General features: G+C 38.2%; 1 protein-coding gene across 2 annotated transcripts in view; it reads left to right on the forward strand.

The window, feature by feature from the left end:
- CTDSPL2 (CTD small phosphatase like 2) overlaps positions 1 to 16464 on the forward strand; it is a 75201-nt gene that overhangs the window by 17543 nt on the left and 41194 nt on the right. For both annotated transcript variants that reach the window (XM_043472784.1, XM_043472783.1), the window contains exon 2: positions 6674 to 6883. In XM_043472784.1, the coding sequence (XP_043328719.1) occupies positions 6698 to 6883 (186 nt within the window). In that variant the 5' untranslated portion in view covers positions 6674 to 6697. The remainder of the gene's footprint in view (positions 1 to 6673; positions 6884 to 16464) is intronic.

The following is a 16464-nucleotide window of genomic DNA, read 5'->3' on the forward strand; positions in this document are numbered from 1 at the left end:
GAAGAACTAAAGAGCCTCTTGATGAAAGTCAAAGAGGAGAGTGAAAAAGTTGTCTTAAAGCTCAGCATTCAGAAAGCCAAGATTATGACATCTGGTCCTGTAACATCATGGCAAATAGATGAGGAAACAGTGGAAACAGTGACAGACTTTATTTTTTTTTGGCTCCAGAATCCCTGCAGATGGTGATTGCAGCCATGAAATTAAAAGATTCTTGTTCCTTGAAAGGAAAGTTATGATCAACTTAGACAGCATATTAAAAAGCAGAGACATTACTTTGCCAACAAAGGTCCATCTAGTCAAGGCTATGGTTTTTCCAAGTAGTCATGCATGGATGTGAGAGTTGGACTATAAAGAAAGCTGAGTGCCAAAGAATTGATGCTTTTGAACTGTGGTGTTGGAGAAAGACTCTTGAGAGTCCCTTGGACTGTAAGGAGATGCAACCAGTCCATCCTAAAGGAAATCATTGGAAGGACTGGTTGAGTCCAGTCCAATGATCTGGAAGATCATTGAGTGTTCATTGGAAGGATTAATGTTGAAACTGAAACTCCAATACTTTGTCCACCTGATGGGAAGAACTGAGTCATCTGAAAAGACCCTGATGCTGGGAAAGATTGAAGGCAGGAGGAGAAGGAGACAACAGAGGATGAGATGGTTAGATGGCATCACCGACTCAATGGACATGAGTTTGAGCAAGCTCCTGGAGTTGGTTACGGACAGGGAGGCCTGGTATGCTGCAGTCCACGGGGTTGCAAAGAGTCGGACATGACTGAGCAACTGAACTGAACTGATACGGTAGTTTTTGTCGTTTGTCCAATTGTATTGTTGCTTTTTGAGGACAGGATTTGTTGACATCTTAACTTGGCCCTAGTCAGAATTTGAGGAACTTTATTTTAACTTTCTCTGTCTTGCATCCCTGTTGTTTTGTTCCATACTGTGTCTTGGTTCTCAACAACCTAGTAGATGACAGACTTGGACTTAGAAATCAAAATATTAATTAAACTAATCTCACAGCAGTATCAGAGTAGCAATACCAATACTGGAAGATTTGAAGAGGGTATATATGATTACCGAAGCACTATACACTTCTTTTTTTTTTTTGGCAGTGCTCTCCCCACTCTTCCTTTACTTTCCTTCTTTTTTGGCCGTGCTGGGTGGCATGTGGGATCTTAGTTTCCCTATCAGGAATCAAATAGATGCCCCTTGCAGGGGAAGTTTGGAGTCCTAGCCACCAGGAAAGTCTCTCCCTCACTTTTAAATGGTTGAGTAAATCTACATTTATGTTGTCAGAGAATATAGCTATTACATGCGCGATAACTGTGAGTAGCTATATGTTTGACAATCTCCAGTGGTTCTAAAGGAATACCTGTAGTCACTTTGGTTTTCTGAAGTGCTCATTAAATTTTTCAGGAAGGATTCCCTGAGCACAGTATTCCCCAGATTCTTACATATTGGTAATAGTTTGTCCATAGCCATTATTTTTGCAAGTTATTTTTGTTGGATATAAAATCTTTGGTTTGTGTGTTCTTCCCTTGATTATTTTATTTTAAATATATTATTCCATTTTCATCTGGCATGAAGCATTGCTATTGAAAAGTTTAGAATAGTCTGATTTTCTGTCATAAAGTCGCTTAGTGCCTGTCTGCAGCCTGCTGCCTGTGGTTGGACGACTGTGCTTCTAGACGCTTGTTTGTTTGCTTTGCGCACAGCTGTGTCCACGCGTTTACGTGGTGTCTTAGGCTGCTTTTGCTGCACAGTGCTGTAGACGAGACAGGAGCCAGTGAGCATGCTTGTGGATGTTGATGTCTGAATTTCATTTTCACTGAATGATTCTGGATTTAAGACAGGTTCATTCATAGATATTTTTGAAAATATTAAAAAAAATTTAAAATCAAATACAAACAACTTTCTTTGTGAAAAATTCCCCTTTGCATTTGCTTTATGGGAATTTTCCTTTTCTAAGGAGTGCTGTGCTGAAGAACAAGGAAATTAAAACAAAATTTACACACTGTAAATAGACTTTTTAAGTAATACATGCCTTGAGTAAATCCCTTTAGAAGTTCACATTGACTCTTTAGGAAAAAAGTATTTATTTTATTTGGGGATGACAACTTAAAAACTGAGCACCATTTGGCGATGAAAAACAAATGGTTATTTTGAAAAATATTTTGGTACTCTTCTGGTGAAGCGTTTGAGTTTGGTTTTTTGGTTGAAATAGATTTTGTGTGTGCGCATGTGTGAACTTTCTGTATTTTAAAAAAGGGAGGCATCCTAACTCTTTTTCTGTGGACATTGTGTTGGGTTATTAAAGACATCACTTCTTCAGCTTCTTAATTTGTCTGTAAGACCCTACTCTTTGCCAAGAATTTCTGTACCTTTAGGAGTTTAGCGTGCCTAACAGGTCAGACCTTTCTGGGACTGCATTCACTGCTGTGAGTAGTTGTATGTCCTCTGCACTTTATAGCCTTTTCTAAATCCATTTTCATTTTGAGCATCAAGATGAATGTATTCATTATATAGGGGAAAAAGTAGTTAAGTGGCTATAGTTTAGTGATGATTGAAGTAGGATTAGAAGTAACATCTCTTAATTCTTAGTATAGTAGTTTTCATTCTATTCTTAGTCGTCTCTTCAACAGATCTAATTCGGGGAATATTCTCAACTACTGAGTCTTGGGACAGTTTTGCCAGTCATTAATTTTCTCATCAATAAAATGAGAGGGTTGAGATTGACGCCCTCATGTTTTCTTTCTGATAACGTGAGTTTCCCCTAATACATATATCTCACTGAGACGCAGTGGAGTCACATGTTTCACGTGCAGTTAGGTGACTCAGTTATGCATATGCATATATATTAATTTTGAAATTATTTTCCATTATAGGTTATTATAAGATTCGTCCTCTAGACATGCACTCTCTAATATGATAGCCACTAGGCACAGGTGGCTATTTAAAATTAAATTAATAAAAATGAAGTGAAATTAAAAATTCAGTTCCTCGGTCACAGTAGCTGCGTGTTAAGCGCTTCGTTTTCAGCTGGGTCTAGTGGCTGCCGTATGGGACAGTGCAGACACAGTATTTTCCATCGTTGCAGAAAGTTCTATTGGATAATGCCATGCCTGAATATTTTCAGTTTGGATTTGATGCTGAAACAGTGGTAGCCATCTGAAAAACACTGAAAGGGGCTAGAAATTGCAAGTGCAAATGGAGATAACCTGAGGTTTTGAAAGCTTGGCTTCCCTGATGGCTCAGTTGGTAAAGAATTCGCCTGCAATGCTGGAGACCCCAGTTCAATTCCTGGGTCAGGAAGATCTGCTGGAGAAGGGATAGGCTACCCACTCCAGTATTCTTGGGCTTCCCTTGTGGATCAGCTGGTAAAGAATCCGCCTGTAATGCAGGAGACCTGGGTTTGATCCGTGGGTTGGGAAGATCCCCTGGAGAAGGGAAAGGCTACCCACTCCAGTATCCTGGCATGGAGAATTCCATGGACTGTATAGTCCATTGGGTCACAAAGAGTCAGACACGACTGAGCGACTTTCACTTCACTTCACAAGATACTGACTGTCGTTCCCTGTGCTGTACAATAAACCTTTGTTGCTTGTTGCATGTCTGTTTTTTTAAATCAGAAATTTAGCATTCTGTTCACACTAAGTCAAACAAGTGGAATCAAAATGTCATAAAGTTTTTAGTTAGGCAAAAATTCATAAGTTTCTAAAATACACATGTTGTATATATTGTTTATATATGTCTATACAAAGCTTTTCTACTATGCTTGATAGTAGAAAGAACATCAAAAAGAGATGGAAAAATTGGAAAACATAAACTAAGTGAAATGGGAACACTGAATATGAAACAGAGAAAGTGAAACAACCTAGATAAAAGATCATCATATAATCCAGTTGTTTTTAAAAAATGACTGCTCATTAGAAACATATCTGGAGCTCTGGAGAAAAAAAATTGATACTTGGACATTTGTATTTTTCAAAAAATGTCAAGATAATTCTGATATGCATCTAGATTTTAAAAAGTGATTACATGTGTTTCTATTAAATAGTAGTTCTGGGTGATATAGAGTTCTATCATTTTTCTGTTGACCAGTCATGATGCAGTAGTATTAAGTGAGTAATAGTTACATAATCACAATTGTAAAAGATATCTGTCAGTTTTCACAATCAACAGCCTGACAAAAAATAGAAGGTAATTACAATTGCAAGCCTTAATGGGAGCATGATTAACAATATAAAATAATTACAAACAATGGGGGGGGTGTCAAGCACAGTGACGTGGTAAGTGGAAGTACATGTATGCGCATGTTTCATCTGCCCAGCCAGCCTCTCTTGTCTTTTGATTGGTTCATTTGATCCTATTACCATTTTCTTAATTGTTTTGGGTTTATTTTCTGTAGGTAGGTCTTTTCCTTCTCATTTCCTGTCTAGAGAAGTTCCTTTAGCATTTACTATAAAGGTGGTTTGGTGGTGCTGAATTCTCTTAACTTTTGCTTGACTGGAAAGCTTTTGATTTCTCCATCAAATCTGAGTCTTGCTGGGTAGAGTATTCTTGGCTGTAGGTTCTTCCCTTTCATCACTTGAAATATATCATGCCATTCCCTTCTGGCTTGTAGAGTTTCTGTTGAGAAATCAGCTGATAGCTTGATGGGAGTTCCCTTGTATGTTATTTGTCCTTTTTTCCCTTGTTACTTTTAATATTTTATCTCTGTCTTTAACATTTGTCAGTTTGGTTGCTATGTGTCTTGGTGTGTTTCTTCTTGGGTTTATCCTGCCTGGGACTCTGTGCTTCCTGAACTTGGTTGACTTTCCTTTCCCGTGTTAGGGAGATTTTTTAGCTATTATCTCTTCAGATGTTTTCTCAGGTCCTTTCTCTCTCTCTCCTCCTTCTGGGACCCCTGTAATGTGAATGTTGTTGTGTTTAACGTTGTTCTAGAGGTCTGTTAGGCTGTCTTCATTTCTTCCATTCTTTTTTCTATATTATGTTTTGTGACAGTGATTTCCACTATTCTGTCCTGCAGGTCATTTATCTGTTGTTCTGCCTCAGTTATTTTGTTCCTTCTAGTGTACTGTTCATCTCTGTTCTTTAGTTCTTGCAGGTCTTTGGTAAATATTTCTTGCATCTTCTCCATTGTATTCCCAAGATCCTGGATCATCTTCACTATCATTATTCTGAATTCTTTTTCTGGAAAGTTGCATATCTCCACTTCATTTAGTTGTTTTTCTTGTCCCTTAATCTGGGACATAACTTTCTGCTTTTTCATCCTAATTAATTTTTGATAATGTGGTTTCTGTTTGAGCTGGTGTGAGACTGTGGTTCTTGCTTCTTCTAATGGAGGAGGCTAAGAGGCTTGTGTAAGCTTCCTGATGGCAGGAACTGGTGGTGGGAAAAACTGGGTCTTGCTCTGGTGGGCAGGGCCTCGCTCAGTAAACCTTTAACCCAGTTTCTGCTGATGAGTGGGGTTTCCCTCCCTCCCTGGTAGTTGGCCCTGGGTTCTACAGGCTCTATGGTAGGGTTAATGGTGACTTTCAAGAGGGTTTACGCTGAGGGGGCCTACCCCATCTCTGTGCCGAGCCCCTGCCGACCCCCACCCCTACAGGAGACTCTCCAGTACCAATCGGTATTTTTGTTCAGTCTCCTGTGGGGTCACTGCTCCTTTCTTCTGGGTCTTGGTGTGCACTACATTTTTTGTACCCTCCAAGACTGCAGTTTCTGTTTCCCCTAGTCCTATAAACAAATCCCTCTGGCCTTCAAGGTCAGGTTCCCTGGAGATTCCTAGTCCCTTTGTTGGATCCCCAGGCTGGGAAGCCTGATGTGGGATTCAGAACCTTTACAACAGCGGGAGAACGTCTCTGGTATTATTGTTCTCCAGTTTGTGGGTCACCGGCCAGTGGGCATGGGATTTCATCTTATTGTGATTGTGCACCTCCCACTGTCTCAGTGTGGCTTCTTCTTTGTCTTTGGACGTGGGGTGTCTTTTTTTCTGGTTGGGCTAGAGCCCAACAGCATCCTCCTGTTGATGGTTGTTTAGCGGCTAGTTGGAGTTAGCTCTCGCAGAAGAGCACCATCCTTCTACTCCAGCAGCTTGAGCCAGATGAGTTTGGTTTTTAAAGGATCGTTACATGTGGTAAGATCAAATCCTGTGAAATGATCGAGTCATTCTTGTCACACTTGTGTACTTGTTGATTGTTAGAATTGTGTTCTTGGAGCTAATTCATTCAATGACTTAAGGATTTTTTCTGCTACATTGTGATCTCCAGAGGGTAAAAACCTTCTCTCTCTTGTTTTACCAGGTACTTACTTACCCAATAAATACTTGTTGAATGAATGAGTGATTAAATAAATGGTAATGTCAGCAAGGTTGGAGGCAGTATAATATTCTGAAAGGAATGTGCACACACTATTAGATCACAGGGTATAATATTTCGGAAGTTGTGGGAATGTTATTTGGAAGAATGTAATAAAATGCAAAGCACCGTGCCTTTCAATTAAAAAGTTAGTTTCCTGGGAATCCTCTGGTGGTCCAGAGGTTGGGGTGCTGCACTGTCACTGCTGAGGGCCTGGTTTTGGGGTCCCCGTCAGGGAAACTAAGATTCCACAAACCTATGTAAACTGGGCACATGTGGGTACGCTAGGTTTAATTTTAATAACCTGTATTATTTTTCTTTTATAGTTTTACATGTGGCACCCATAAAAGATGAGACTGAGAACACGGAAAGCTTCTCAGCAATCAAATCAAATCCAAACACAACGCACTGCCAGAGCAAAGAGGAAATACTCAGAAGTTGATGATAGCCTGCCTTCAGGAGGAGAAAAAACACCGAAGAATGAAACCGGCTTGTTGTCTTCAATTAAGAAATTCATTAAAGGAAGCACACCCAAAGTAATGGTTTTACCTGTTAATATTATCATTAAAAGTGAAACTTAGATTGTTTTCTTTAAGCATATAAAGATGTGAAATCTAATATTGCTAGAGCCCAATTTAACGAAGTGTGTCTACATTTTGGTGTTGAGTATTTACGTGTAAATAATGGTCGGTCAAGAAAACAGTATTCTACTTAACTGATCCAGTTAGCCTTCTGTTTTTTCAGCTTCATATTATGGGAAGTAAAAGAAATTTTTTCTTAGTCATTTACTTATTTCTTTTATTTTCTTCTTTTTTTTTTTTTTAATTTCAAACATAAGTTAGTTTCTTGTTTATATTGATACATTGTCTAATTAGGAAGATGATTTATCTGTCTGAATTCTAACACTTCTACAATGAAAATATTTTATTCATTGAAGGGAGAGCAAAATTATTAAAGGAAGAATGGGGAATTCCCTGGAGGTCCATGGTTAAGACTTGGCACTTCCACTGCCATGGGCCTGGATTCAGTTTCTGGTTCGGGAACTAAGATCCCACTGGCCATGTGGCAAAAGAAAGAAAGGAAGGACACTAAGCAGGAGGCATAAGCTCTAGATTCATACTTCATACTCTGGACCAACTTGAATTCTGAGGAAAGGCATTTTCCCCTCTTAGCCTCAAGAAGACAGTAAAATGGGACTAATACTAGTTACCTTGTCTGCCTCAGATTAGATGGCAAACAGGTGGAAAAGCAGTTTGAGAAGTTTTAATGCATTCTGTAAATAATAGCGTTATTATTCATTATATGTTGATTTTATTATCACTGTTTACTACTGTTGTGTTCTTAAGATTATTATATATGATAAGTTTCTTATAATGTAAATTTGTCACTTTGGTAAGTAGAAAAATAAAATGTTATTTTTTCATAATGATAGATTTCTTTTGCTAATCTTAAGTATAATTTTTAAAAAGTTTCTTTGAGTTAATTTACATAGGGCTATATGTACTCTAGTATTATTGTATAAAAAAGATAAAATTCCTTCCAGAAACAAGAATTCCTGAATCTTTAAATTTCTGTTGGGTTGTCATTAGCCCTATTGATGAGAACATCACTGTGTCAAGTTCATTCTCTGAACAGCTCTAAATATTGTGAAGTTCTTCCTCATCTTGAAGAAAATATACCTACCCTTTACTTTTCCCACATGTTCTTTTTCTCCTTGTGCAAGTGCAAGCACTCAATCACTGTCCTGGCTAAATAGTTCTAGTTTTTATTATATGGCATTATATGATAATAGGTTAGCATCTTGGTCATCTTTTTCTTGGTTATCTTGTTCCTGAAAGGTAACAACCAGAAATGAAAATAGGTTTTTTGGGTTTTTTTTTTCCTGTGTCTTCTGACTTCTGTTCATATTATTCATGCTTTCTTGTTTTTTTTTTTTTTTTTCATTTAGTAGTTTTAGTTCTTCTTTGTTGGTCAGCAGATTTTTGCTCATGTCAGTTAAAACACTCAGGCTGTCAGTTATTTTTAAGCCAAAAACTAAAATTTTGTTATTAATGCCTATTCATTAGTGGATGGGGCCAATAAAAATCTGTTTGCAAGCTAATATCTTATTCATTAATTAATATTTTTGAGCAAGGTTTTCACCACAGCTACAAATTCATGTAATTAATCTCAGATTTCATTATTATATTCAGTAAGATTATTGTGATAATTAATATTTGAATGCCTTACTGAAATCAGAGTATACTGTTTCTTTTCCCATCTACTATCCTTTTGTTAGAAGTAAATTAAAAGATTATTTTGTCACTTATTACTCCTAATGAGGTTATGCTGTTGTGTTGTTTAGTTTCTAAGTTGTGTTGACTCTTTGCAACCCCATGGACTGTAGCCCGCCAGACTACTCTGTCCATGGGATCTCCCAGGCAAGAATACTGGAGTGGGTTGCCATCTCCTTTTCCATGGGATCATCTCAACCTAGGAATTGAACCCTCATCTCTTGCATTGGCAGGCAGATTTTTTACCGGTGAGCCACCTGGCAAGGTTATACTGGCTTCTAATTGTTAATTCTTTCTTATCTAAATTGTTATTAAACCATCTTCTTAATAATGCATTATTCTTCTTAATAATATGTTTTATTATGTATTTATCTTAATAGTAAACTAATACACACCTCTTAAATGAACAATATATGTTAATCTTAAGTATCCTAATGACTTTTATATCAAGTTAGGGTTAGAATACAAATTAAAACATTAGCAAAATGTTAATAAAAATGAATCAGTGATACTAAACTGGCAAGAATACCAGCAGCCATTCAAATTAGAAGTTCAGTTCAGTTCAGTCGCTCAGTCACGTCCGATTCTTTACGACCCCATGGACTGCAGCATGCCAGGCCTCCCTATCCATCACCAATTCCCGGAGTTTACTCAAACTCATGTCCATTGAGTCAGTGATGCCATCCAACCATGTCATCCTCTGCCGTGCCCTTCTCTTCCTGCCTTCAATCTTTCCCAGCATCAGGGTCTTTTCAAATGAGTCAGCTCTTCGTATCAGGTGGCCATAGTATTGGAGTTTCAACTTCAGCGTCAGTCCTTCCAATGAACACCCAGGACTGATCTCCTTTACAATGGACTGGATGGATTGCCTTTCAGTCCAAGGGACTCTGAAGAGTCTTCTCCAACACTACAGTTCAAAAGCATCAATTCTTTGGCACTCAGCTTTCTTTATAGTGCAACTCTCACATCCATACATGACCACTGGAAAAACCATAGCCTTGACTAGATGGACCTTTGTTGGCAAAGTAATGTCTTTGCTTTTTAATATGCTGTCTAGGTTGGTCATAACTTTCCTTCCAAGGAGTAAGCATCTTTTAATTTTGTGGCTGCAGTCACCATCTGCAGTGACTTTGGAGCCCAGAAAAATAAAGTCAGCCACTGTTTCCACTGTTTGCCATGAAGTGATGGGACTGGATGCCATGATCTTAGTTTTCTGAATGCTGAGCTTTAAGCCAACTTTTTCACTCTAAAGAGGCTCTTTTTCTTTTTTTTTTTTTTTTTTAACTCTTTTTATTTTTATTTATTTATTTTTCCATTTATTTTTATTAGTTGGAGGCTAATTACAGTATTGTAGTGGTTTTTGCCATACATTGACATGAATCAGCCATGGATTTGCATGTGTTCCCCATCCCGATCCCTCCTCCCACCTCCCTCTCCATCCCATCCCTCTGGGTCTTCCCAATGCACCAGCCCTGAGCACCCGTCTCATGCATCCAACCTGGGCTGGTGATCTGTTTCACCCTTGATAGTATATTTGTTCCAATGCTGTTCTCTCTGAACATCCCACCCTCACCTTCTCCCACAGAGTCTAAAAGTCTGTTCTGTACATCTGTGTCTCTTTTCCTGTTTTGCATATAGGGTTATCATTACCATCGTTCTAAATTCCATATATATGTGTTAGTATGCTGTAACGTTCTTTATCTTTCTGGCTTACTTCACTCTGTATAATGGGCTCCAGTTTCATCCATCTCATTAGAACTGATTCAAATGAATTCTTTTTAATGGCTGAGTAATATTCCATGGTGTATATGGACCACAGCTTCCTTATCCATTCGTCTGCTGATGGGCATCTAGGTTGCTTCCATGTCCTGGCTATTACAAACAGTGCTGTGATGAACGTTGGGGTACATGTGTCTAAAGAGGCTCTTTAGTTCTTCTTTGCTTTCTGCCATAAGGGTGGTGTCATCTGCATTTCTGAGGTTATTGATATTTCTCCTGGCAGTCTTGATTCCAGCTTGTGCTTCATCCAGCCCAGTGTTTCTCATGATGTACTCTGCATATAAGTTAAATAAGCAGGGTGACGATATACAGCCTTGATGTACTTCTTTTCCTATTTGGAACCAGTTTGTTGTTCCATGTCCAGGTTTAACTGTTGCTTCAAACTAGAAATCATAACAGTACAGAAGAGCAGAAAACCTGGTTGATATGCAGAGACCAAGTTTCAAAAAGCCAGAGTCATGAGAGCAGTATCAGACGCCTGAGAGGGAAGACAGCGCCAAAGAGAAAGCAAGACCTGTCTAGAAAGTTCAGTTTTAACCATAAAATTTTAAAAGTTCAAAAGAAGAGAAAGAAAAGGAACCAAAGAAACCAGTGGCTGCATAAGAAATTTTCTAACTTGGATTTTAAAAGAACCCTTGTAGAAACAAGAGAAGTAGTCTATCAGCCAGTCAGAAAAACTGACGACAGAGGTTGATGCTTCATGAAAAAATACTAGGGTAAAGGTTTTTCTTAGACAGAATACACTTCAAACTTTGAGCTGATGATAGAATATAAATAAATGACCAAGTCAGTAGCATAGAGAGACTCAATTCTTTCTTATTTTCATCAAGAAAATTTTCAGTCCTTGCACAAGGGGGGTGATGCTATAAAGACCCCATCCAGCTACTTTGAGACAGAGTCAGGCTGTACCTGGTTAGACCCAGCGTTGCCGCTTGTTGGAAAGGCAGTAGCGCATAGCAGCCAAGGGTTAGGCTCTGAAGCCAGGTCTGTCAGTTGGAGCTCCAGTGTTGCTGCTTAAAGCTATGTAACCCTGCACAAGTCATCTCACCTTCCTGTGCCTCAGTTTCCTCACCTGTAAGATAGAGATGCTAGTAACATTGTAAATTATCTAAATTCACTGAGCCTGCTTTTTTTTATCTATAAAATACCAAATGATGGTTATAAAGTACCAGATACTCAATAAACACTAGCTGCCAACCCCTATCCAAATTTTGAAAAAGACACCACTGTATTTAAGATACTGAGATAAAAGGTAGCCACTTTAAATACTATTAGATCCCTTATACTTACATGTCAATTTTAGAATTAGCTTGTCTATTTCTCCAAAGAAAACCTACTGGGATTATAATACTGTATCACATGTATATATCATTTGGTGAGACTGGACATCTTAACTGAATTGAGTCTGCCAGTTCATGATCATGATATATCTCTGTGTTAATATAAGTGTTTTTAATTTTTTTGGGCGAATGTGAAGGTGTTACACATACTACATTAGTTCTGTTCTTAGGTATTTGATGTTTAATGGTGCTGTTTTAAATGATATAATACATTTAAAGTTTTTACTTTCTGTTTGTTGCTAATATATATAAATATAATTAATTTTTCTATGTTGACTGGGGTACTGTGTGAAATTGCTAGGTTTACTTAATCATTCTAGTCTTTAAGCTTTCATAGGGTTTTATACATATATAATCATGTCATATACCAGATATGATTTCCTTTTCTGATTTCTAGACCTTTTTTTTTTCTTCATTATTGCCTTGGTTAGGACCTCTAGGACATTTAGTTGAAGTGGTAAAAACAGACATTTGTCTCGTTACTGATCTTAGGGGAAGAGAGTTTGTTTACATTAGGTATGATGTTAGCTAAATGTCTGCCATAGTTATCTTTTGTCGGTTTGAGGAAATTCCCTTCTGTTCCTAGTTTGCTGTAAGATTTTATTATGTTGGATTTTGTCAAAGACTTTTCTGCATATAATGAGATGTTCTTGAGATTTTCCTCTTTTAATGTGGAGTAGAACATAAAGTTTTTTGAACTGAAAATTAAACGTGTATGGCTGGATATGATTTACTGCTGTGTTTTGTTGTTGTTCTTAAAGATTTTTGTATCTGTGTTCGTGAGGGTTTGGTCTGTAGTTTTGATTTGTAATACTTTTGAGATTTTTGGGATCAGAGTTATGCTGGTATCATGAAGCAAGAACTGTTCCTCTGCTTCTCTGTTTCTGAAAGAGCTTGTGTTGATGAAGTATTATCTCAACCTTAACTTATTAGTAGAATTCAGTGGTGAATTCTGGAGAGGGATTTTTGGAATGTGACTGGGATTTCTTTGTGGGATAACTTTTTACTATAAATTTGATTTTTTTAATACATATGAACTTCTTTAGCTTTTCTGTTTCTGTTTCAGTTTTGGTCATATGTGTTTTCTAAGGAATTTGTCTGTTCATTGAGGTTGTCAAGTTATTAGATATAAAGTCTTTGCAGTATTTTGCTATTAACCTAATAATCCCTGTAGGATCTCTAATGATGTTCTTTTCACTCCTGATGTGAACAATTTATTTTTGTTTTGATCCCTTTGCAGCTGGAACTTTATCAGTTTTATTACTTTTTCAAAGAACCTCTGTCTTTGTACATTTTCTCTTTTCTTTTCCACTGTCTATTTGATTTCTACTTGTTAATTTTAATATTCTCTTCTACTGTCTGTTTGGTTTACTCTTACTTTTCCAGCTTATATAAGCGGGAACTTAGATTAGGAATTAGTGAGCTTTCTCTGTAACTGTTTCAGATAAGTAACAGTTGAGTCCTTGCGCCTGCAGGTGCAGGCGCTCCCCGGCCCTCCCGCTGTGGGAACGTGCGAGCGAGCGAGACTCGGGGCGCTGATGTTTGGTCTTCATGAGCCATAAAATAGGATCATTCGGTTGATTTCCACCTCCCCCTACCACCATATTAAAATACAAAAACTGCTTTTGGTTTGCTGGTCATACAAAAGCAATGTGTCAGACTTGGCATTTGTACTGTGGTTTCCCAGACCCTTGCTTAGATCAGTAATACTGCACTTCAGTTTTTTTCTAATTCAAATATTTAAAACTGTGCATTTCAAAGTACTGCTTTCCCATACATTCTGACTGTATTTTTATTACCTTTTGGCCCATAGATTATTTAGAAATACGTTATTTAATTGCCAGATCAACATATACACCATGGAATATTACTCAGCCATTAAAAAGAATACATTTGAATCAGTTCTAATGAGATGGATGAAACTGGAGCCCATTATACAGAGTGAAGTAAGCCAGAAAGATAAACACCGATACAGTATACTAACACATATATATGGAATTTAAAAAGATGGTAATGATAACCCTATATGCAAGACAGAAAAAGAGACACAGATATATAGAACAGACTTTTGGACTCTACGGGAGAAGGCGAGGGTGGGATGATCCAAGAGAACAGCATCAAAACATGTATATTATCAAGTGTGAAACAGATCGCCAGCCCAGGTTGGATGCATGAGACAAGTGCTCGGGGCTGGTGCACTGGGAAGACCCAGAGGGATGGGATGGGGAGGGAGGTGGGAAGGGGGATCAGGATGGGGAACACATGTAAATCCATGGCTGACTCATGTCAATGTATGGCGAAAACCACTACAATACTGTAAAGTAATTAGCCTCCAGCTAATAAAAATAAATGAAAAAAAAAAAAAGACTTAAAAAAAATTGCCAGATCAGATATTTGGGCATTTATTAGATATCTTTTAATTGTTTATTTCTAATTTAATATTATTGTGATCCAAGAACATATACTTTATATGACTTCACTTCTTTGGTGTCTTTTGATATTTTTTTAACATACAGACTATTTTGGTAAATGTCCCATGTGTTTGAAAAAAATATGCACATTCTGGAATTGATTAGTACAGTTCTATAAATATCAGTTAATCAGATAGTTTGATAATATTCAGATGCTCTGTGTCTTCTTTTAAGTCTCCGTCTCTTAGTTATGCACTCGTCTACTTTCAGTCGTGTCAGTTTTTGCTGCATGTGTTTTGAAGCTCTCTTGTTAGGGGCATACGCGTTTGTGATTGTTGGGTGTAAGTTATTACCACTCTGAAATGTCTCTTATCTCTGGTAGTACTATTTGCCTCGAGATTTACTTGGCCTGATATTGATAAAACCACACAGCTTTTTTTCTTACCATTTGCTTGATACACCTTTTTCCACCCTCTGTATTTGTATTTAAATTGGCTTGTTTAGTCTATTTACGTTTAATGTAGTTATTAATATGGTTCAGTTTAAAGTTTCCCATCTTGTAATTTATTCTGTATTTATCCCATTTGTTATTTTTTACTCTGTTTCATCTTGCCTTCTTTTTTTTTTTTTTTCTTTTTTTTTCTTCTGACTGCACAGCAGTTCTAGGAGACACACCTGGTTGGATACAAAAATTTTGTATAAACTGAAATCTTTGCCTTTAAGAGCATCTTTGTTGTTCGGTTGCTAAGTCATATCCGACCCTTTGCAACCCCATGGACTGTAGCCTGCCAGGCTCTTATGTCCATGGGGTTTCCCAGGCAAGAATACTGGAGTGGGTTGCCATTTCCTTCTCCAATCATCTTGCCTTCTTTTTGATGACCCTAGTTATCTTTAGAATTCCACTTTATCTGCTACGTTGACTTTTTAACAAATTAATTTTATGGGGTATAATGAAACACAGTAAGACACACTGATTTAAATTATATGTTTTCATGAATTTTAACAGAATTATACACCCATGACTAAAAAGTATCCTTGGAGTATTGCAGACCATCTCACAGCATCATCCTAGACAACCATTGATCTTCTATCATTATAGATTATATAAATCTTCTTTAAAGTTACCTATGCATATAACATGTCTTGCTTCCTTCACTCAACATAAAGTTTTTGGATTCATTTGTGTTACTGCATGTATCTGTAATTCATCGCCTCCCGCTCCTGTGCCCCAAATAGTGTTCTGTTGTGTGAGTATACCACATACCACAGGACTTCCCAGGTGGTGCTAGTGGTGAAGAACCTGCCTGCTGTCAGAGACGTGAGTTCAGTCCGTGGGTTGGGAAGATCCCCTGGAGGAGGGCGTGGCAACCCGCCCCAGCGTTCTTGCCTAGAGAATCCCATGGACAGAGGAGCCTGGCTGGCTGCCATCCATAGCATTGCAGAGTCGGACACGACTGAAGTGACTTGGCACACATGCACCACATACCATAATTTGTTATCCACTGGGTTATCCTCTGGGTTATCCTCTGGGTTATCCACTGGGTTACCCACTGGGTTACGCACTGGGTTATGCACTGGGTTACCCAGTGGGTTACCACTGGGTTATGCACTGGGTTACCCACTGGGTTATCCTCTGGGTTACCCTCTGGGTTACCCACTGGGTTATCCTCTGGGTTATCCACTGGGTTACCCACTGGGTTATGCACTTGAGTTATCCACTGGGTTACCCACTGGGTTATCCATTGGGTTATGCACTGGGTTACCCACTGGGTTACGCACTGGGTTACCCACTGGGTTACGCACTGGATTACCCACTGGGTTATGCACTTGAGTTATCCACTGGGTTATGCACTGGGTTACCCACTGGGTTATGCACTAGGTTATCTGGGTTATCCACTGGGTTACCCACTGGGTTAAGCACTGGGTTATACACTGGGTTATCCACTGGGTTACCCACTGGGTTACGCACTGGGTTACGCACTGGGTTACCCACTTGGGTTACCCACTGGGTTATCCACTGGGTTATGCACTTGAGTTATCCACTGGGTTTTGTGAATGAAGTTGCTATGACTATTTCTGTTTTGAATCCCTGTGTGGACATTTGTTTAAGTTAAACCTGGGTGAATAAGATTGATATTGTTGGATTATATGATAGATACATATAATGTAACATTATTGAGATATGATTCACATGGCCTAAAACTCACCCTTTTAAGGTATAGATTCAGTAGCCTTTAATATATGCAGAGTTATGCAGTGATTACCACAGTTAATTTTAAACCATTTATATCCTCCCCTAAAGAAACTCTGCACC

The sequence above is a fragment of the Cervus canadensis genome, chromosome 6, assembly GCF_019320065.1.
Source record: "Cervus canadensis isolate Bull #8, Minnesota chromosome 6, ASM1932006v1, whole genome shotgun sequence".
Taxonomy (NCBI): domain Eukaryota; kingdom Metazoa; phylum Chordata; class Mammalia; order Artiodactyla; family Cervidae; genus Cervus; species Cervus canadensis.